The sequence below is a fragment of the Dipodomys spectabilis genome, unplaced genomic scaffold, assembly GCF_019054845.1.
Source record: "Dipodomys spectabilis isolate Male_0828 unplaced genomic scaffold, ASM1905484v1 ptg000018l, whole genome shotgun sequence".
Taxonomy (NCBI): domain Eukaryota; kingdom Metazoa; phylum Chordata; class Mammalia; order Rodentia; family Heteromyidae; genus Dipodomys; species Dipodomys spectabilis.
Genome location: NW_024870695.1, coordinates 23,168,668 through 23,191,188, shown reverse-complemented (window position 1 = coordinate 23,191,188; position 22,521 = coordinate 23,168,668). Strand labels below are relative to the sequence as shown.

Sequence of the window (22,521 nt, the reverse complement as noted above, 5' to 3'; positions counted from 1 at the left end):
AATTTTACATAGCCAATAGAAAGAATAAAATAATGTCATCTGCAGGGAAATGGATGGACCTAGAACAAATTATGTTAAGTAAGGTAAGCCATGCTCAGAGACACAAATGCCACATGTTCTCTTTGATGTATGGAAATACTTAAAATACACTGGGATATGATAAATTATACAGGATTCTAGACATTCACACAGTGAGATCAACAAAGGATATGGTTAGGAGAGAAACAAAGGCTCAAAGCCTAAGTGCCTGTTCATATTTGCATAAAATAATATACATATCAAAAGGAACTCCAAGACATGGAACAAGAGACCTCTTTTCTCTTTGTATTTTTAAATTTTTTAAGGTTTTTGTTTTTGGGGGGGATTCTATCTTCTTTCCCTTATGCATGGTGTATTCAAGGGTACATCTTCAGAAGGGCTGGGGGGAGGGTATAGAACTCGAGTGTAGCAGAGGAACTCACTGGACACTGATGAAAGGAAACGATACAGGTCATGGGTGGAGACAGGAGGGAAGGACTGGGAGAGCTTGAGGGAACAGAAGACACTTTATGAAAAGAAATGTACTCATATCCTGACTTATGTAACTGTAACCACCCCTCTGTGTATCACCTTTACAATTTAAAAAAAAGGCACCCTAGAACTCAGCAATCAAGTAAGTCATAAAATCATACTCCAAATAATTTAGTACCAAATATCTAAAGAAAAGAACTCCTGGGTAGAAATCTCAATAACTGTTTAGAGTGAGTGAGACACGGTCACTCTACAATGAACGGCCCAAAACATGAAGTCGAGAATGGCTTGTACCCCGACCTCCACTCCCCTCCAAAACTCTCCATGTTGCCACTGTCCTTACCCTTTCCAGGCTGATAATGACAAGCTGTCTGACAAGTGGTTTTACCTGCAAGCAGGTAGCTGAGAGCTCAGCATAAGACCTCACCTGGTACATTGTGGATGGTGATGGCCAGGATGAGCAGAGCAATTCTCCTCCAGCTGCCACTGCCAGGCTGAGCCACACTGCCTGGAGGTGATGCCAGGGGAGCAGGGCCCTCTGGGAAGCCGGTCGCCACTTTCTTCCTCTGGTATGCCTCGCCATTCTCGTTCTTGTCTGAACAAAGAAACACCAGGAAAGAGGCCTTGAGAATGTGCAGGTTGGAGGCCAAGGCAAGCAGCAGCCACACAGCAAAGCTTTCTGTGTGTATGTGCCACAAGTGGGACTTGGGTTTTGTGTATTTTCTTTGCTTTAGAAAAAGCCAAGGCTGGAGCTCTACCACTTGGTCCACACCTCCACTTCTGGCTTTTTGCTAGGTAATTGAAGAGAAAGTCTCTCTCATTTGTCTGCCTGGGCTAGCTTTGAACTGTGATCCTCAGATCTCAGCCTTCTGAGTAAGTAGGATTACAGATATGCAATAACAGTGCAGAGAGAGAGGAAAGCTGTCAAGATAGGAAAGGCTCTATTTCCCAACTACCCAGACCAGGGAACCTCCGGACTATCTGTTCATACACCACAGCAGTAAATGCTCAAACGTCCACATTACACAGAAACTGTGTAAGACAATCAATGCTGAGAAGTGACTGGAAACAGATTCTGGGAGCCAGACTGCCAGGTTTACTTCTTGACTCGATCATTCTAAACAAGTTGTTTCACTGCTCTGTGCAGTAGTTCCCTGACTCATAAACCCAGAGCAACACCATGACCTGTTTCACAGGGGGTTGTGAGGATTCAGTAAGAGAATGCAGCTGGATGTATTGATGGCTAATGGCAGGAACGTATTCCTTCTCCCCCATGGAACTCCATAACATGTGTGAGCCTACTCCGGTCATCCAGAAGCTCAGAGACCAATTCAGAGGCCAGTGGCCAATCAGATTCCCTCTTGTATTACCTGGTGACTCAGGTGTGGGGCTGAACCTGATAAATCATGTGATTCGGGGTAGCTATGCCTGGAGTAAGGGAAGCCATATAGCCAGAGAGAAACAGAGACAGACAGACAGCTTGCAATCCATATTCTAAAAGGTGTTCACATACCACCCCCCCACACACACACACATACCCAGTTCACTGGGTGTCATGAGCTCATTCTCCTTTTAAAAATTCCCATTTCGATTTATATGGGAGTGTGTTGTTTCTTAGGGCCAGATGGTCTAAACGTGATCAGGATCCCACTGTCATGTTTATTCTAATGGAGACAAATGACATGCAACGGGGATCCAGACTGGGGTTCACAGTGTGGGATGGAGGTGGGGAGGGCTTTTAAAAAGACTGTTTTTATTTTTGCTAAGTAGTTGTATGAAAAATTTACCATTCAACCAATCAGTTTATCAGTGCAGTGCATCTTGATCTATGTCACCCCTTTCATCATTCTCCCCACCCCTCCTCCCAGCAGAGGTGGGCTTCCCTCATTCACACTGAGATCTCACCAAGAAGGGCAGAGCCTTACAGCGTTCCCCCTGCCCTCTTCAGTGTTCCTGGACCACCCACCTGCCACCCCATGACGCCATGTGCAAGCTAGTTCAGAACTTGATCCTTCCTGACTCAAGAGGCCCTGCCCAGGCATCTGGCCTCACCCTCAGGCAACTGCGCTGAAGGAATTGCCTACTGTGTAACCTGAGCCCCATATATGAATCTGGGGGGGAGGGGGTAGATCTGGACTAGTTTGTATTCTAAACATGACAAGAAGGAATTCCTCCTTTGAAAGTCACTTTGTGTTTGTTCATGCAAATCAAGCAAATATAGCTTAAAGAGTGAGAAAGTACTACAGGGCAAGCAGACTTTGTCCTCCCTAAATCCTGCCAACAGCTGCTTCTCTGTGGTCCTGACTGGAGGGCGTGGCTCTGAGGTAGAGCCTGGACCCAGCATGTCTAGGGCTCTGGGTTCCATCTCCAGCAGAGAAAAGAAAGGAAAGAGGAAAGGAAGGAGGGAGAGAAGAAGGGAAGAGAGGGGAAGGGGGGAAAAAAAGTGAGAAAGGGAGAGATGAGGGGGAGAGCCGTACATTTTAAGCTGACAATATCTGGTGACAATTTCTGGTTCCAGAGGCGGGTCAGAACCTGGTCAGAACCTGCTCTGAACGGCCTGAGGTCTAGAGACCTGAGCGGAGCAGCGGGAGTGCTGCTGTGGCGCAGGAAGGGGGCAGGGGGGGGCGGGCCGCTCAGCTTTCCCCTGGACCAGTGATAAATGCTACTAGTTCCCTCAGAGCATGCAGGCCAGGCCTGAGGCTTTTCCTGTGTGGATTGTATCATTTAAGAGACCACAGACAGGAAGGCATAAATAAATTCCTTCACATCTAAGGGGCAGGAAACACACGCTCTCTAACAAGCACTTATTTTCCCCAAGGCCAGCAATGAGTGTCTGACCCTGAAGTCCTACAGGTGATTATCAGAAACCCTAGGGCCAGGAGGTAGGTAAGCACAGCCAGGCCCCTTGGGATGCAACAGACACATGAGGAGGCCTGAAGAGTTAATAACTGAAGCTGAGATGTGCATCGGATCCCAACATGTGAAAACTCAGAGCTCTCCCCTAGCAGTAAACTGGAGGGTGCAAACGCCTGTCCTGCACTAGTTAAAGTTAAATAAGTCACCATTTGGTAACAGCCACTAATGAGTCCACAATGAGAGTCCAAATAAATCATTATAGATAGCTCAATGTAGAGGCATCCGGAGCAACTCATCTTCCAGTCTCTTCTGCTAAGGCTGATTAACAAGGGAAACAGGGATGCACTGGCAAAAGGGTGGCCCAGGAGCAAGAGCCACTGTCAGGCATGCTGTGGAGTAGGCCTGTGCCAGGGGAGTGACAAGGATCTCAAGGGATTTCCTGAAACGGGAAAGGCCTTGGCATTTTCACAGTAGGGCTTGGCACAGAGGAATAGCAAGCACATCTGAGGATGACATGGTCAAGGTAGAAACCAGAAGTGGACTCAGCCATCAGCGAGACTGGCTGATTCAAGGTGACCTTGAGAACTTAGCCCTAATTCTTTTCAATCTTTACAAAAGGCCTATGAAGGGTTGACTCCATCTCCTTTTATAAATGAGGAAATGAAAGAACAGAGAGGTAGAGTAACTTTCCCCAGAGCCATGCTGCTGCCAGTCCACTGGTGGTCAGGGTCAGCGGAGGGGCTCTAAGAGGCCACTCTGTCGGCCAGGGTCTTGTGGTTGACTGGAACTGGGGTTAAGTGGAGTAGAGTGGTGTTTGGATGTTCACTGGACCCATTGCTTAGCTAAAAGCCTACGTGGGAGTGGCCAAAACAGTGAGAAGGTTACACAGAGAGAGCTGGGAGCTCTGATGACATGGCACAAAGGAGGGAGAGGCGGAGTGGGAGTCTCATGTTTTCCACTCCCACTGTGGATCGATCTGAAGTAAGAAGTAAGAAGTATAGAAGTAATCTCAAATTGAGATAGCTCTAAATAGAAAACAATTATCAACACAGGGTTATAGTTCTTTTAAGGAAGCAAAAAAAGAATATTTTTTTGCCCATCGTTAAAATGTGTGTGTGTGTGTGTGTGTGTGTGTGTGTGTGTGTGTGTGTGTGTGTGTCCTTTAGAATCAAGCATCTAGGAATCCACACAAAGAAGAGCCTTTGCCCACCCCACTCTATCCTTCCTGGAGAGGCACTGCATGGCTATACATGTAAGTGACCACCACTACAGAACCAGGATGTTCCCAGGCCCCTCTTTCCACAGAACCACCCAGAGACCTTATCCTGGTTTCCTTCTTCCTCCCTCAAATCATAAGTGGAATTGTTGTCCCAGCACTGCAGAAGACACCTGGCTTGGCCTGGCTGGCATGAGCCTAGGCCCTGCTGTGGGTGATGCATCTAGGCAGCCCTGAGGTCTGCTCTTCCTGGGCTTTAAACTGTCCTCAAACCATTTCTGAAAGCACAGCGAAGCCACTATCCCGACTCTAGGGAAAAAGAAACTGCATAGACAGTTAGGAGTCCTTATGGATTCAAGAGATCACCTTGGGAAGTAAATACCAAGCTAACCTTCACTTTCACGGCCCATTGACCTGATTGCATGAGGACACCCAATGGAATATCTGCAGTGCCAAGATGTGATGACGGGGTAAGTCCAACGGGCCCCTCTCAGACCTCAAATGAATTCCTCAATGCTAATTAACAGATTACCAGCCACAAGAGAGCTTGAATAATACCCTCAAGTTATCCCTGCAGATGATGTGACTGGATTAGCACTAGCAGGCAAATTCTCATCTGCTAACAGCAGCCAACTTCAAGTCCCTGGAGAAAAGATTCTTTCTAGGCCTGTTATAAAACCTAAGATGAAAAGCAGCCAACAACATAGAGTGTCTATAGCAAACATACACATACAACATCAAAAGGAGAATATACATACAACATCAAAAGGAGAGAAGGTGGATCCATTTACTTAAATTTTTGCAGATTGTGCTAAGAATTGGTTTTGAGCCAAATGTAGTAGCTCTAATCTGTAATCCCAGCTATTCAGGAGGCAAAGTTGAAGGCAAGTCTGGATAAAAAGTTTGCAACCCATTTCAACCAATAAAAAGCTGGAGGTGATAGTTTGCACCTATCATTCCAGCTATGTGGGAAGCATAAATAGGAGGCTCGAAGTCCTGGATGTCCTAGGTAAAAAGTTATTAAAAAATAACCACAGCAAAAGGGTTGGAGGAATGGCTCAAGTGGTAGACTGCCTGCTTAGCAAGTGCAAAGCCCTGCGTTCCAACCCCAATACCACCAAAAAAAGTTTTCGAATTTGATTCTGGTTCTCTAGTCCTATATGGGATTAGAATGACTTCCCTCATATAATTAATGTTGAATTTGAATGTGGGATAATTGTACTTGTTTAGCATCAACCTTCACCTATAGAAACCAAGGCCTAATAGATACTGGGTCTCACCAGTCACATGTGAATCCAAGGTGGAGCCAGGGCAATTCTGTTCATCCCAGTAGAAACCTCAACCTAGGGAACTAATATGCCTGGGCTTTCTATAGCCCATCCAGAGTTCTCATACCATTTCCCTTTGGTTGGGCTGTAAACATATATGTAATTTTAAAGAAGACCTTCAAATAAAAGCAAGCAGTCCTACCACATATAACATGATTGCTTTCCTTTGTCCCTAGCCCTTGCCAGAGTCATGCACACTGATATTCTGCAATTATAAGGTGGGTGCTGTGTGGTGGTGAGGGGCCCCATCTTGGAGCAACAGCTCCATCAGTCAGTCATTAACCAGAAGGCTGCATCTAAGCAAATGCTGGCTGTGCCTCAGTTTCCTTGATGTGAAATGGGCTTCATTAGCCATCTACTTAGTAAGGCTACACTGAGAACTAGAGAAATACAGAAACCCTTGGCACAGCACCAGGATCACAGGAAGCATAATTCATGTTGTAGTTTTATATCCTACAGTTTTGCTTTAAACTATGAACATATTGGGCTGGGAATGTGGCTTCGTGGTAGAATGCTTGCCTAGCGTGCACCACATAAACAGAACATGCTGGAAGTAGTGCTGTGGCTCAAGGGGTAGAGTGCTAGGCCTGGAGCAAAAAGAAGCTCAAGGACAGTGCCTAAGCCCAGGACTGGCAAAAAAAAAAAAAAAGAAAAACTATGAAAATACCTTTTTTTATTTTTGCATCTCATTGAGTCTCATTGTTAATCATGTTGGGCCTTTTGTTGTTGATGTTGAGTTCTGCTGTCTATTATTTACAAAACCATGTCTGTTTTAACTCAATTATAGTCTTTTTTTTTTCTTTCCCAGGTGCTGAAAGACGCAGTGCCCAACTCTTGCCACTTGGGGGCATACTATTTCTGCTCTCTCCCACCAAGAATGGGCACCCACCCTGAGAAAGGGCTCCTCTATGACAGTAGGCTGTCCCGTACCTGTGTGCATCATGGCTCCCAAGAAAGGGAGCTCAGCACCTGGGGAAGGGCTCTTTCTATGCTAAGAACAAGCATCACACAAAGATCCTGAAGTCTTTCAGGCCCTTGGTTGTCACTAAATGCTGGCTATAAATTGGTTTCCTAAAATGGAATACCAGTGGAGCTATATTCTGTGTACATCTCAGAAATGCAAAGCTAAGTCTATGAATTTAAAGATCAACAAGAGAAACTTCCCTTATTTTCTCCCTTTCACTCTTCCCACTTTGCACTGCCTCTTCAAATGAATTTTGGCCCATGAGTAAGACCCAGTCTCAACTTTTTTTCCAGGAAAGCCTGAACTGTGATCCTCCTGTTTCGGGTGTGTGTGTGTGTGTGTGCGTGTGCGTGTGCGTGCGTGTGTGTGTGTGTGTGTGTGTGTGTTTATTTTTGTTGTTTGTTTCTTGGGGGTTTTTTTTGTGTGAAAAACACAAAAGAAGTTAATTCTTTGCCACACTCAGCATCCTGACCAACCTTGTTCCTGGTCAAAAGACCATTAATGAGCGTTAAAACAACCCTGGGAGAGTTAGAAGAAAGTACAAGCCACCCAGAATCACACTACCTCAAAAGCAATACTCGTTAGAGGTTGGAGTGTTTCCTTCCACACTTTCTCCTGTGGTTTGGCACTGCTGACAGATCATATTATACAAGAGTAGATTGTGTTTTTGTTCCTGCTAAAAACAATATGAACATTTCTCCATCTGATTAAGTATCTTTCTAGGAATTTAAGACATACAAATGTTTTACCTACATTCCCATAGCATCAGATATTCAGGCTGCTTCTTAATTGTTTTCTTATAAATATCACTGCCAACACTTTAAACTTGGATAATCAATCAGGAATCTGAATCAAGTTCTCAGAAGTTGAACTGTAGAGCAGAGAGACTCAGTACATTTATCTAACTACCTTCCAGAAAGACTATGGCATTGACCTTCCCCCTGGAGCAGCATTTTGAAATTCTCAACGACAATTTTTCCAGCCAGCCCTGGGTATTCTCATGTAGAAATAAATCCATTTATTGGTATTTCTTGTACTAAAGTGAAGTTGAACGTTTTTCAGAATTTCAGGCATATATCATTTGACAAAACTGCCCTTGGCCCAAATGAAGTAATGACCATATGATTAGTTAATTCCTTACAGATGGGCAATTTTCCTGTGATCCACTTGGGTTTGGCTGTGACTACTGAGTCCTGGCTAGAGCAGCAGGTATTATTATGCATCAGACAGATGTGGCCAAGTGGGAGTTTCAGCCTCAATTCTTTTATTTTTTTAAATTATTATTCCTTTCCGAGATTTCTCAAGACCATATAGTGTCTATTTTCAAGTGTTATCTCTTTTCTTATGATGCTCTATGGTATGGTCCCAAGAGATCATTTTCTCTTTCAGTATTGAAACGTCACTCCCTTCAAAAGCAGAGGAGGCAGTAAGGTATCATTTCCATTGCCAGTCTTCTTTTCTCCCCTCAGTTCTAAGCAACCTGGTAGTTTGGTAAACAGTGCCCAAGACGGAAAAGAATCTTCGGTTCTCTGCTAGAGATGACAAATGGAGCAAATAAAAAGGTGCCCGGTTTTATATGAATTTCAGTTTTAAAATGTTATTGTATGTGTATACTCAATATTGCACAAGCTAAACTTATACTAATAAAAACTCACTTTTTTGAGGGAGAACTACACAAACTGTATTTTATCCCACACCCTGGCTGTGCCCAGTCTAAAGCCCGAGTATTACGGGGAGAAGCAGGCACACTGACTGCACACTAGTCAGAGCTACACTCTTGGGGGGTGGGGGGTGGGGCATGAACAAGCACTGGAGGTGATGCTCTGGAGTCACACCTTCACTTCCTGCTTTTTGCTGATCAACTAGAAATAAGAGTCCCATGGATTTGTCTGCCTGGGATGGTTTTGAAATGTGATCTTCAGATCTCTCAGCCTCCTAAGTAGCCGGGATTACAGGAATGAGCCACCAGTGCCCAGCAAAGAGTCACACTCTTGCATCTGCCTGAATACTATTAAGAATGCACAGCAGAGGACATGCAGTGTCCTGATTGGGGGGTAGGGGGGGAACTTCATGGGAGACCAAGGAAACTTCAAGGGAAGGTAACTAATGTATTTATTGTGCTTAGTAACTGACCTTTAGGCGGAGAGACATCTGGAGCTGGAGAAAACTTATTTACAACCTTCCTAACTCTAATGGATATTTCCATTTATCACTCTAACAACCACAAACCGCATGATTATTAAAGGGTCAGAAGCGGCCTGGGTAAGGAAGCTGATTTGATTTCCCTGTCTTCTCAGTCAGTACATGCTTTTCCAGGCATCCAAAGTCATCCAAGCCTTACCTTAGATGCTTATGAATAAGCAATTGCTTAGCGACAACACAGATACAAATAGATCTGCATAATTGAGGAAAATTAAATGTACATCAGATGGCTTCACTATTAGCTAAAGTTTTTGCTCATCCATTAAGCCAACCACCCACTAAAATGTTCCTCATTTCAACTAGCAAGGTAAAGCAATCTCTACTCTCAGGCGGTAGAGCCAAAATGTCCGATAATATTAACAATCCACCTACCAGGCTGGCTCCAAAGAACAAACAACCACATCTTATGAGCATGAACTCTTATAAACTACAACTGCCATCTAAAAAATAAGTATGGGTGGGATCCTAGGCTGCCTCTCATTTCTTCCTAGCCCACCCTGAATGTACATTCCACACTGTGGAATACTCTCAGGAGAAAGGGCATTCTGGAGATCAACTGTGCTTGTAAGAGTTTTGCAAAGGGCTCTCAATCTCCCTGAGAAGATGGGAGCCCTTTGCTTAACTCTCTGCATACAAATTAGCAAAGGGATAGACAAAATGTCTATTTCAGAACTGACAAGCATTGTCCTTCATCTCACTCCTCAATAAAGTGATTCTGCCCTACCATTTTTTCCAAGCCCAAAAAGCAAGGTATAATCATCTGGATTCTGCATCTCCACACATGGTATAACACCTACCCATTTTCACATCATAGTGGGAGCTGGGAAAACCCCCTTTCATAGGCCCCACTCTGTAGCAAGTAACTCAGAACCTTCCAGTGAGGCTTAGGAGTCTACACTGTACCATCCATACCCCTAATGCTCAGCCCAAGATAATGGCAAAGGCTCAATTTTGAAAAATGACACTTTTGTCTGTCCGATGACAACTCAGTCCTTGGTACCTAAGTCTCTGTCTACTGTTGATGCCCAATAAGGTAATGGGCAGGGATACACCTGACCCCTAGTTGCATCTGGGCATCCAAGGATACAGATGGTGCTTTTCTAAACACATAGAGGGAAGGCAAAGGAATTTAAGACCAGAAAGTAGAGGGGAAAAAAACCAACACAATGAACTGTCATGCTAGAAACCATGTTTTCTTTATATCAAATGAAACATTTCTTTAGAGGAGGATAAATGCTCTTACAAAGAAATGGGAAATGTGACAACCACAGGGAACCAAGAGAAAATAAATTCCTCACACCAAAACATTCTTGTCTTCCCTCAGCCTATCTACCTTATCCAGGCCTCTATTTTTATCTCCCATTTCTTCTCCTTTTCTACAGATCAGTCTCCAGGAATCAAAATATGACCTGAATGGAAACAGTCAGTTGCTACCAGCAGGAGGTTTACTGATTACTTGATTTGTACATGGTACTACATTCCACAGGTATCATAAAAACCGGGGTCTCTCTTCTGCCCATGGCCACACAAATAAAAAGGAAAATGCAGTGCTAAAAGGTTTAAGTGACACTGCAATCCCAATGATGTTTCTTGGGTTTATGAGGTTTCTTGTATTTTAGGTTGTAAACAATGGAGACAATAGCAAAGAAGCAAAAGACAAATTCATGTCTGAAAACTGAGGTGTTGCTTCTTGTCTTTGTTACAAAAAGGCTATGTTTGCAAGGCAACAGTGGCTCATACCTGTAATCCTAACTACTTAGGAGGCTGAGATCTGAGGATCAGGGTTCAAAATTAGCCTAGGCAGACAAACCTGAGAGTCTCTTATCTCCAATTAAGCAGCAGAAGGCCAGAAATGGAGATGTGGCTCAAGTGAAAAAGTTAACAGATGATGCCCAGGCCCTGAGTTCAAGCCCCAGGACAAAGGTGGAGCCTGGGAACAGATATGGGAAAGTAGGACTTCCTGCTCCAAAACAAAAGCCCCCACAATCCCTTCTAGCACCTCCCTGCCCAGTGTTGGATGTTAAGTACCTCCTCCAATTGGTGTAAGCCACACTGGGCAGGCAAGAACAGTGCTCCCACCTGCTATGAAGTCCCACATAATTGGCCAAGTCAAGAGGACATCTCTTTGAGAAAGTCTAAGAAAGGCAAGATCTGGAAGTGCAACATCTGTCCTGAAGGCAAATTCTGCCTTCCACCACAGACTCACAAGATGGGGCTGGGGGGGGGGGGGCGGGGGGGGCATATTGGGAATAAACAGGTAGGGTCTGGAGGCCTAACACCTAAATAGGGAGGGGCAGCGGGACAAATGGCTCATGGCTCAGGAACAGGTGGACGAGAGAAGTGGAATGGTTCCCAGACATGCCAAAGGATTCGGAAGAAGGAAAAGAGGGCAGAACAACCACCAGAGGGGAGACTTACTGATGTCTGAAAGTATCTGTGACTTCAATACAGCTATCTAGATTAACTTCATCCCAGATCTTTTCTCTTTGCAAAGACACTATTAAGTCAATGAAACCTATGACAGAATTCTGGGACCGGGTCTATCTCCAAGTTGTGGAAGGGAAATCCCAGAAGGGGCAACCTGGACAGAAGTGAGCTGCTTCCAGTTGCAAAGGAACCTAATTAGGTGAGCTCCACGGCATGTTCTAGCAAGACCAATCCCATGGCCAGTGGCACCAGCCTCTGATCCAGTACCTAAATGGTCAGTGGTTCCCTGTGAGCTGCAGAAACCTTCCCCTAAAGTGTTCTGCTCTAGCTCATACAACTCCACAAGTCCTTCAAGGATAGCCCCAACAGCTTACAGAGCCAGAGTGTACCCTGGAAGCAAATCTTGGTCTAGAAGACCTGATGTCTATCTGTTCTCCAAAATAAAATGCATTATTGTTCCTTCACAATCATTAAAATAATTGTTTAAGTGGTAGATTCTCACTGTACTGCCCAGGCTAGCCCAAACTCCTGGGCTCACTTGATTCTTTTGTCTCAATCTCCTGAGCAGACTGGACTATAGGAACCTGCCACTATTCCCAGATGAAGTATTTTCTGATCTAGAAAAAGCCCTGGGCTTTAGAGAAAATTTAGGAAATTCTAACAAGCATAAAGAAAAACTAAAAGTTATTCTCTTCCCAGTAGTGACCAAATTTTAGTATTTATTCTGGGTACATGTATAGGTGAAATACACACATATATGCATGCACATGTATACACACATGAACACATATATGAATATGCATGCACATATATAAACACACATATATAAAAACACACACCATTTTTCAATCTAGACTTTGGAACAAGATTTTATACCATGGCAAAAATATAAACATAAATTCAGATTATTAAATATTCTCCTATATCAGTGGTTAAGAATCAAATTTCCCTTAACTACAAAAGGTCAAGAGGAGAAAAACACAAATTTCCAGTAGCAAAACAGAGAACCAAAAATGTACATTAAATTTTTCACTGTTAGGAAAAAAAAGAAAAAATATGTGTGTTCATTGTCCCAAGTAATTCAAAGTCAGGCATAACCAGTCACCTTCTAGCCCTCTACTGAGCTGTGCTACTTAGAACAATAAAAGCTAACTGGACTGGAATTATAAACTGCCACTTAAAAATTGGCCCAATGTTGTTTGAACTTAAAAGGGCCAATACATCTTTCTCTGAGACATCTGTGGCATAAATGTAACCTTGATGAGCAATTTCCCAACTTGAATGGCATTATTAGAAAGAATGGGTGTGTATGTGAAGGGTCTCTTGTTACAGCTTGATTTTTTTAATAATATTTCACAATCTTCAAGTATACCATTCATCAGCTGTCTATCTGGAGGCACACGGCCTCTGGCATCTATAAGTACCTGGGGAAAAAGGCTAGAGTCTTGATTTTTTGGATACCACACAGGTGTCCAAAGAACTCTGCCCAGTGCCTAACACAGAGCAGGTATTTTAATATCTATGGCACATATCAAGAAAGCCAAAGATTGAACTTCCGTAGAAACCATACACACACACACACACACACACACACACACACACACACACACACACGCATACAAACACAGAACATTTTGTTCTTACTTTTTGGGGACTTTATGGGTTCTTTTAAGGCTAAGTTCATTCCACAATATCTTGTCTTACTGCCAGACCGTTTATTTATCCCAAGGCTCACTGCATGTACATACAGGTTAAAGGTCATAATTGGTTTCTGGTGAAAATCCAGACTGTAAAATGTCCATCTCTGTGGGTCATTCCATCTCTTGCAATTATTCCACTGTGTGTCCTAACACAAACATACCCACAGAGAAAAGGTAGATGAGTTGGCGGCTCTGTGTACCAATATGATTATATTTATAAAAATAGGTGGCAGGCCAGATTTGACCTATAAATTGTACTTTACTGACCTCTGACACAGACTCTTAAAGGCAGGACTTTTAAGATCACTTAAGGCTGCAGGCATAGCTCAAGCTGTAGATACCTGCTTAGCAAGCATGAAACCCTGAGTTCAAACTCCAGTACTAGCCAAGAAAAGATTGTTTTGAGAGTCATATTCCTCCAAAGTCCCTTTTGCTTCCCAAAGAACTCAACTGCCTAGGTCTACCCAAGAATGGCACTGCATAAAGATCAGAGAACACAGCAGTTTCCTGGTGGGAATGACATGGTGTATTCTTTCCCAGTGTGCAATAGGTAGGTATACCTGCCTCCTTCAGGTAGAGAAGCAGCTCAGGGTCAGCAGGACCTGAAAGGCTGAAAAGGTGAAGTCTGGTGGCTGTTTATAAATTGGGTGGGCTCCAACTAATTGCCATAGACTTCCCAGTAATGAGCAATTAGCATTTCATTAAAGTGTAAATAGTTTATGCATTATGTAAATGATGTTAAATGTTTGTGTCTAAGGGTTTGTTTTCTTAATTAGCTAAATATTCCCTTGCAATAGTTTCATGTTATTGATGCAATCAAGAAATATCTCAGTATACCAGCATAGCCACTAACACTGCTACTTATGAACAAAAACAAAACATAAGCAAGCTGCGTACTAGTGGCTTACTCCTAATCCTACCTATTCAGGAGACTGTGATCTGAGGATCAAGGCTGGAAGCCAGCCTATGAGACTCTTATCTCCAATTAACCACCAAATAGCTGGAAGTGGAGCTATGGCTCAAGAGGTAGAGCACCAGTCTTGAAAGAGAAAAGCTAATGGACTGTGCTAAGGCCAAGTTCAAACCCCAATACTCACACATAGAAAAACAAGGCACAAAAGAGTAGCTCTGAAGACTGAAAACCTGGGTCACTGTCTTTACTCACTTGAGTTTAAAAGTTTTCTTTACTTTTTAATTGGCAAACAATAATTGAAACCATTTATGAGGAACAGGGTACCATCATCCATCTCCCTGCTTCCCCATGTTCATATCCTAGGCCCACCACTCTCGTCACTTGAGAATTGCATGCCTCTATTTCCTTTTTTGCTAAGTGGGGACAATAATATCACCCAAATTTGTGAAGAGTAGAGAGAACAAGTGTGGGACCTCTCTGACGAGCAAGTAGGCCACAGAAACATAATGAATTTACTGCATTTATAAATGCAGAAGAGGCAAAAAATTACTGGCACATCTGGTACCTCTAGTCTATTCCTAACTTAAATCTGTCTGCAGTGGAGGCAGGGAAAAAAAAATCACATCCTGATTAGAACTGGTGTACAACTTTCAAGAACCACCAAATCACAAATCTTCATGTTGGCAGAGTAGTTGCCTATAATTTGAACATGCTTTAAGATTCCACAATCATGCTGACATTTTCAACTTTCAGACAGATTACCTGCTGCTAAGGATAATAGTGACTTTCCATCAATGAAGGGGAGAGGGGTGCCCTTTAAAATGCTTTCATTTCCTTTGGAATATAAAGTAATTTCCCCTTTTTCTTTTTCTTCCTTTTTCAAAAAGCAGATTTACTCTTTCAATGTGGTTGACTTAGGGTAACAGGTAGACAGGTTTCCACTTTCTAAAAACAAAAAAATGTTTGAGTTGCAAGTAAAATCAGAAACCAGATAATACAGAAAATGGGTAGAATTCCTGGATATGGGCTATTTCACATAAGCATATTGCAATGGTTGCTTACTATATACCACAGACTATGGTAGGTAGGGAGACAGACAGATAGACAGACAAAGACACACATACACACAGATGATAGATTCATAGATACATAGATACATAGATGCATACAGACAGACATAGAATGACAATTTATGTACACACAAACTCGTATGAATACATATATAACACATACGTATCAATTTTTGAAACATTTATATATTTGAAATGGAAATAATAGTGGGTTCATGAAATAGCTAACTGCTGGGACGATCGGACACCGCTCTGTGGTCCCTGGACTGGTTCATGAGTACAAGTAGTAAGGGAAATGACCTGAGAAAAACTAATTTCTGGAAAGGAAAAAAAATTTATGAAGCCCCAGAAAAGGAAATGCAACTTGCTCTATCATTTTTCCCAGAGTTGGGGGGCTGCTGCATTTTCAAAGGATGGTTGTCTCTCCATCCAATCCAATGGGTGCAATGCCAAGCCAAGATGGTAACCTGAAGAGGGAGATACTGAGTTGCCGAGGACTGGGTGGGAGGGAGGCAGGATTCTGGAGCCCTCTGGCTCTCTGATTCTAGCATTGGGCAAAGAGAGCTGAGAGCTGAAGGTAAAAGTTATCTGTACTGACCTGAGGTTTCCTCAGAGCCAAGACAGTGAAGAAAGAAAAGTAAAATGGTATTGAGAAAACAGGAAATAAAAGAAATTAGAAATCAAATGGAGTGGGACTTAGTGAAATTAGTGCAGGGACAAAGGAGGCTGCCCTGATATTCCAGGGTGGACTCTGCCTGGTGAAGTCATTAGACTTAATGGGATGAGGCGGAAGCACACGTTCTCAAACTGTTCCTACTTAGACAGAGACCACAAGGTACACACCAAGAACAGCTTCGTTCCTAATGGAACGCAAATGATCTCCAGCAAGGCTTTAAGAGAGAGGGGCAATGCAGCAGGTGAGAGCTCTGTCTTCCAGCTTCAGCCAAAGGCAGAATGTCTTGCTGAAAGGATCACTTTGGATGGGTGGACTCCAAGTGGTGGTCAGGTGGGCACTGTCCACGAACTTGTGTAGAGAAAGCCCACAGGGCAGGAGGGCAGAAAGCAGCAGTCCCCAGCCCACCTGTAGCTCTGAGCACCTATGACAGGCAGGAGGCAGAGCCGTGGGTGTATTTTGAGAGCTGTTGACGAGCTGGAGCTGGAGCTTAGGCTGGGTTGAGGGTCTTTCTAAGTGGTTCTCAAGCTTAAGTATGCAATAAAATAAAACAAAAAAATCCCAAACAAACTACTGAGGGTGCTGAAGCGAAAGGCAGATTCTCGGAATTCATGGTACACCCAGGCAGAGCTCTTGAGTCTTGGAGTGCGACAGCCTATCACTCAGAGGGAAAGATGATCAAAGAGAAGACAATGGAGCCCATTGGAGGGAAGGGGATGGGAGGGGAAAGGAAAGGCTGAACATAGTAGTATGTACCATCATCCCAATTATAATGGGAAGTGTATACAGGTCAAGGTCTTCCTAGGCAAAGAACAGGAGTCTATCTCAAAATTAACCTGGGCATAAAGGTGGGAAGGGGTGGCTCAAGTAGTAGAGTATCTGTCTAGCAAACACAAAGCCCTGAATTCAAACCCCAGTTACACCCAAAAGAAAATTAGATTCGCCAGCTGACCTCCCAAGCACGGAGGCCTCTTGCCAACTGTTTACCATTAATCTTCATTGGAGGGGGATCTCAATATCTCATCTGACTCACTTTACCATAAATGGAACACATCATTTCCTGCCCAATCATGTCTCTCCTCTTGTATTCCCCAAGTGTGACAGATTCCATGATATTCCCATTTACCAAACCAGGCACATGGATGACGAGAAGATCAGTCAGTACAGAAGCATGTGATGGAACCCACTCTGAGAGGTGTCCTCTTGCCCCAACCACACAGTTGGGAATCCAGCATCCAATCAGGCAGGGCTGGCTGCTACATGTTCCCAAAATCATTAGCGTGAATGCCCACCTGCCACTCCAATGTCTGTCCCACGGCTGCTCCTCATCTGTGGGAGGCCAGGTCCCAGCTCTGCGGGGTACATTGACTCCCCTGCCAGAGGCAGGGAACAGGGATGAGCTTTGGGGCACAGTGTGGTGTGCCTGCTGCCATGGTAACCAGGATCAACGAGGGATGGGGAAGGAGGTGCTTTGCTTAATTGAAATCCAGGCAACGTTGGAACACAAACCCCAAGGAAGTTAATGCCTAATTAGATTTTTCTCCTGCCTCCTCTTCCCCTCTTTCCCTTCATGTAACTCAGTGGCTTTGAAACTTCTCTCCTTTCCTCCCTGAAGAAACACTTTCAGACATGCGTTATTTAAAAATCCAGAGACAAAGCACCATCCCCAAAGTATACTCTGGCATCAAGCAACCTCATACCCACCACACTCACAGCTCTCTTGAGGAGTAGCCTGTCCATCTCAAAGGAAATTCTTTTTATTTTTCTTTTTTGTCGGTCGTGGGGCCTGAACTCTGGGCCTGGGAACTGTCCCTCAGCTCTTCGGCTCAAGGCTAGCGCTCTACCACTGGAGCCACAGAGCCACTTCCAGCTTTTTCTGCTTATGTGGTGCTGAGGAATCAACCCCAAGGCCTCATGAATGCGAGCCAAGCGCTCTGCCACTAAGCCACCTTCCCAGCCCATGGAATTCTTTTTATTATTATTATTTCATTATATAGTTAGTTATTGCCAGTATCGAGGTTTAAACTTAGGAACTGGGTTCTGCCCTTTATAGTTTTTTTCATCCAAAGCTAGTGCTCTACCATTTGAGCTACACCTCCACTTACAGCTTTTTGATTTTGTTTTTGTTGGTGTTGTTTTGGGAATAAAAATCTCATGAACTTTCCTGTCCAGGCTAGCTTTGAACTTCAATCTCAGCCTCCTGAACAGCTAGGATTACAGGCATGACCCATGGAGAAAGGCTAATTCTTTTTCATTTTTTTCCCTTTATCATTGCTGAGATCAAACCCACGGCTTTGCGCATGCCTGGCACATGCTCTACTACATTCTGCTCATCAGAGTTCATAGGAACTCACTGGCATCAGCGCTGTACTACCTTGCTTCTTCTCTGAGACCTTGCATACGACACTCTCTTGATTGTATATAACTGAGAACTGCCTGGACAGCTTTAAAACACAGATTCCTGACCCCATCACAAGAGACTTGGTTTCTATACGTCAGAGACAGGACCAAAGTACTCCAGGGAATTCTGACTTGAAATATCAAGCCTCAGGCTTGAGCCACCGGCAACTAGTTCATGAGTTTTTTTTAATGTTTTTAGTGGTGCTAGAATTTTTTTTAACTCAAGGTCTATGCTTAAAAGGCATCTACCATCACTTGAACTACAGCCTGAGACCCTTTCGTTTTTGTCATTGATGATGATGATGATGATGATGATGATGATGATGGCAGTACTGAAACCTGAACTCAGGGCATCACACTTGCTGAGCCCACTCCTCCAGCCTTTTTGAGCACAGGTTATTGGGGTGTGCACCTACTATCCCTATGCTCTCTTATTTTTCACATTTCCTTTTGTAACTGGGATCACCAGTGAATGCCACATAGTTGAGGAAGGATCTTGAGAATTTTTTTGTTTGCCTGGGCTGGCCTCAACCTGCGATCCTTCTGATCTAAGCCTCCCAAGCAGCTATGATTCTAGGAGTGAACCACGAGCACTTGGTTTGCCTTCGTTGTGGGGTTTTGAATAGAGTATCCCTTCTTGCCACGTTTGGACTGTGATCCAACTATTTACATTTACCTATGGCTGCCATCACACCAGCTTTTATTGGTGAGATGGGGTCTTACCAACTTTTGCCCTGATGGCTTTGCACTGTGATTCTCTGGATTTCTGCTCATAAATATAGATAGATACAAGCCACCTTTAAGAAAAAGTCAGAACACAACAGCCTGGTCTTTATCACAATTCAAAACACAACAGACACATATATAGAAAATACAGCTTGGCAACCTTCGTATGAAGTCTACCCAGTTGCAAAATGGGACAGGAAAACAAATACAAACAAGCCACTCATGAATGCACAACTTAAAACCTTAGTCTTTACCCCAGAGTCCTCTCCTTAAGGCCCTACAAGAAGGCCCAACCTGCACTCGCAGTCTTAGTGATTGTGAACATTTGTTGGCACTTTTATTTTTATTACCAACAGTATGGTAATGTCAAGTTAAAGTCTTCAAAAAGAGATAAAACCTTGTGAGGCTCCAGGAATTATGTTGACAAATAGCCTGTTGTCTGGAGGAGCAGCAGACATACAAGACCCCACTAACCACAGAAGATGTGGCCCAGAGACAGTTGTTCTGTAAATTTAAAATTCTACCATAGACGCATCTGTTTCAAGCAAGATTAAGGACAAAAATAAACCCAAAGCTCCTTCCACAAATACTTAGAAATGATGAATGAAATAAACAAACAAAAACCATTTTAAATTCTGGTGAGAGTTTATAATGAAGGAAGGAAATCAATAAAGGAAACTATCAGGCAAAACCCCAAAGTACCAAAACAGGCTTAGAGGTTGCATTTCCCTGAATGAGGAACCCAGGTGTGTGAGTGAGAATGGCTATTAACCATCCTTGGGGATCCAAGATAAGGCCCAGGGCCAGAAGAAGCAGGAAGTAACTTTCTACAAATGTAAGACTCAGGAAATGTCACTCTGCAATCAGGTGAGATAGGGGTATACCCAGCAGCAGAGATAAAGGGAGGATCATACATTTCTGCCTGGACTCTCAAGACTAAAACACATTTTGCTTGAAAGTTCAAACCCTTGGGGCTGCACTTTGCATCCTGTGAGGGCTCAGCTTTCACTTGCCATGTAGGTTATGAAAATTTCAGCTGAGCATCATTCTAAATATTTACCTGTACCCGCTAACTCTAAAAGAGTCTTAGAGAAACAAATGCAAGATCCAGGACTATGGAGACTCTTGTGGGGCAAAACACACCCAGGGAAGAAGGGCTGCTGGGGAAAAAGCTACAAAGTCTGGGCAAAGCAGTACTGCATAGAGGAGAAGGAGCAGATGCTTGGAGTAGCAAGCAGAGAAAAACATGACCTTTATGCTACAGACCTGTCATTTAAAATATAATATACAACATGCCTAACCTGATTAAAGACCTGAAAAAAGAAATGTAACTTATAAGAGCCACATGCAATAAAAGGAAAATGTATTTTAAAAGAACCACTGCCAGGCACAGTGGTTCATGCCTAGAAACCCAGTCACCAGAGGTAGGGTTTAGAAGGATGGCCGTTCAAGGTCAGCTCAGGTAAAAAAAAAAAAAAAAAAGATTCAAAGCCAGTGCAGGCAAGAAGTCTGTGAGATTCTTTTTTTTTTTTTTTTTTTTGGGGGGGGGGGGGGGGGGTCCGGTCGTGGGGCCTGAACTCTGGGCCTGGGCGCTGTCCCTCAGCTCTTTAGCTCAAGGCTAGTGCTCTACCACTTGAGCCATAGCTCCACTTCCGGCTTTTTTCTTTTTGCTTATGTGGTGCTGGGGAATCGAACCCAGGGCCTCAGGCATGCAAGGCAAGCACTCCACCACTGAGTCACCTTCCCAGCCCCTCTGTGAGATTCTTTTATCTAAATAACCACCAAAATGCCAAAAGTGGAGGTGTGGCTCAAGTAGCAGAGTGCCAGCCTTCAGTGAAAAGGGTAAAGGACAGCACCCAGGCCCTGAGTTCATGCTTGAGTACTGAAACAAAATAAAATGAGTAGAAAGAAGGAGACCTGGCAAGGAATTAATAAAGTGAACTATGTACGATTATTTTAAATCTTGTTTGTGTTAACACCATACATATTCCATTAATTCATCTTGATTGAATTTGCTGGCAAAGCTGCAGGGTAGAACTTCAAAGTTTAATTACACCCAGGCAAAGTGAAACATTCCCATGTCCCCCAGAGCTTCCATGGAAGAAAAATGAAGCTTTCATAATAGCCAGGGTGACAGGCACCTTTCTCAACACAGCTGTCACCCTCCAGAGGGCTTGCTAGAGGGCCAACAGGATCCTTAACCCTCCTGTGGATGTCAGAAAATGTCAATAAGCTTGCAGAATGACAGTTTTACAGGAAAACTATTCAAATCCAAATGCTCCAAAATCCATCCACCTTTCATTTCCTTATTACCCACCCCCTTCCATGGCCATGCGTGTTCACGTGTGGGCCTGGCATCCCATATAACACCGCTAGGATCAGCAGCTGGTGTAAGCCTGCCTACAGTGGTGATTTACACTGGAGTCAGTGTTGCTTTTCTCACTCCTTTTGCTTTGTTTGTTTGCCACTACTGGGGTTTGAACTCAGGGCCTGCGAGCTGTCCTTTAGCTTTTTCACTCAAGGCTGGTATTCTACCACTTGAGTCACATCCCCACTTCCAGGTTTTTGCTGGTTAATTTTGAGATAAGGAGCTCATAGACTTTCTTTCCCAAGCTGGCTTCCAACCATAATCCTCAGATCTCTCAGGCCTCCAGAGAGGTAGGATCCTCTCTGGATCGGGAGCCACCAGCTCCTGGCTTTACTTTTTCTTTGGAGCATTTCAATGCACACTGCCTTGACGCACCTCCTTCCTCAGAGCATCCGGATTAAATCTGAACCTTCTCCTTCCTCATAACTTGAGACACTGTGGTCCTTTGGTGATGCCCAAAGCCTCCAGACACTGGGCAGGATGGTTAAGTGGATTATACATGGCTGGATAAGAATTATCAAAGAGTAACAGAATTCTGTATGCTTTGATGTTGCATTTTTGTTTTTGCTTGTTTGTTCTGTTCACTGGTTGGTTGCTTTTTGTGTTTTAGAGGGGGTTTTTTTGTACTGAGGATAGAACTTAGGGCTCTGCACATACTAAGCAGGCACTCTATCACTTGAGCCTATTCCTGCTGTTAGTTATTTCCAAGGTAGAGTCTCGATGTATGTTTGGGCTGCGACCCTCCTTCTGGGTCACCAGGATGGCAGGCGTATAATACCACCAGGCCCCATCACTGGGTTGGTTGTGATGAAGGCTCCTTAGTTTTTATGCTGGGTTGGACTCAAACTGTGATTTCCCCGCTCCCAATCTCCACCTTCAAAGTAGCTAGGATTACAGGTTAAGCCACCATGCCTGGACTGGCAGAAGTGGCCAGTGGCCAAATGATTTTTTTTTTTTTTGTCGGTCATGGGGCTTGAACTGTGGGCCTGGGCGCTGTCCCTGCGCTCTTCAGCTCAATGCAAGCGCTCTACCTCGAGCCACAGTGCCACCTCCAGTTTTCTAGTGGTTTATTGGAGATCAGAGTCTCATGGACTTTTCTGCCCGGGCTGGGTTTGAACCGAGATTCTCAGATCTCAGCCTCCTGAATAGCTAGGATTACAGGCATAAG

General features: G+C 43.9%; 1 protein-coding gene across 4 annotated transcripts in view; it reads right to left on the bottom strand.

The window, feature by feature from the left end:
* Slc39a11 (solute carrier family 39 member 11) overlaps positions 1–22,521 on the bottom strand; it is a 324,266-nt gene that overhangs the window by 119,135 nt on the left and 182,610 nt on the right. For all 4 annotated transcript variants that reach the window (XM_042672865.1, XM_042672859.1, XM_042672878.1 and 1 more), the window contains one exon: positions 938–1,105. In XM_042672865.1, the coding sequence (XP_042528799.1) occupies positions 938–1,105 (168 nt within the window). The remainder of the gene's footprint in view (positions 1–937; positions 1,106–22,521) is intronic.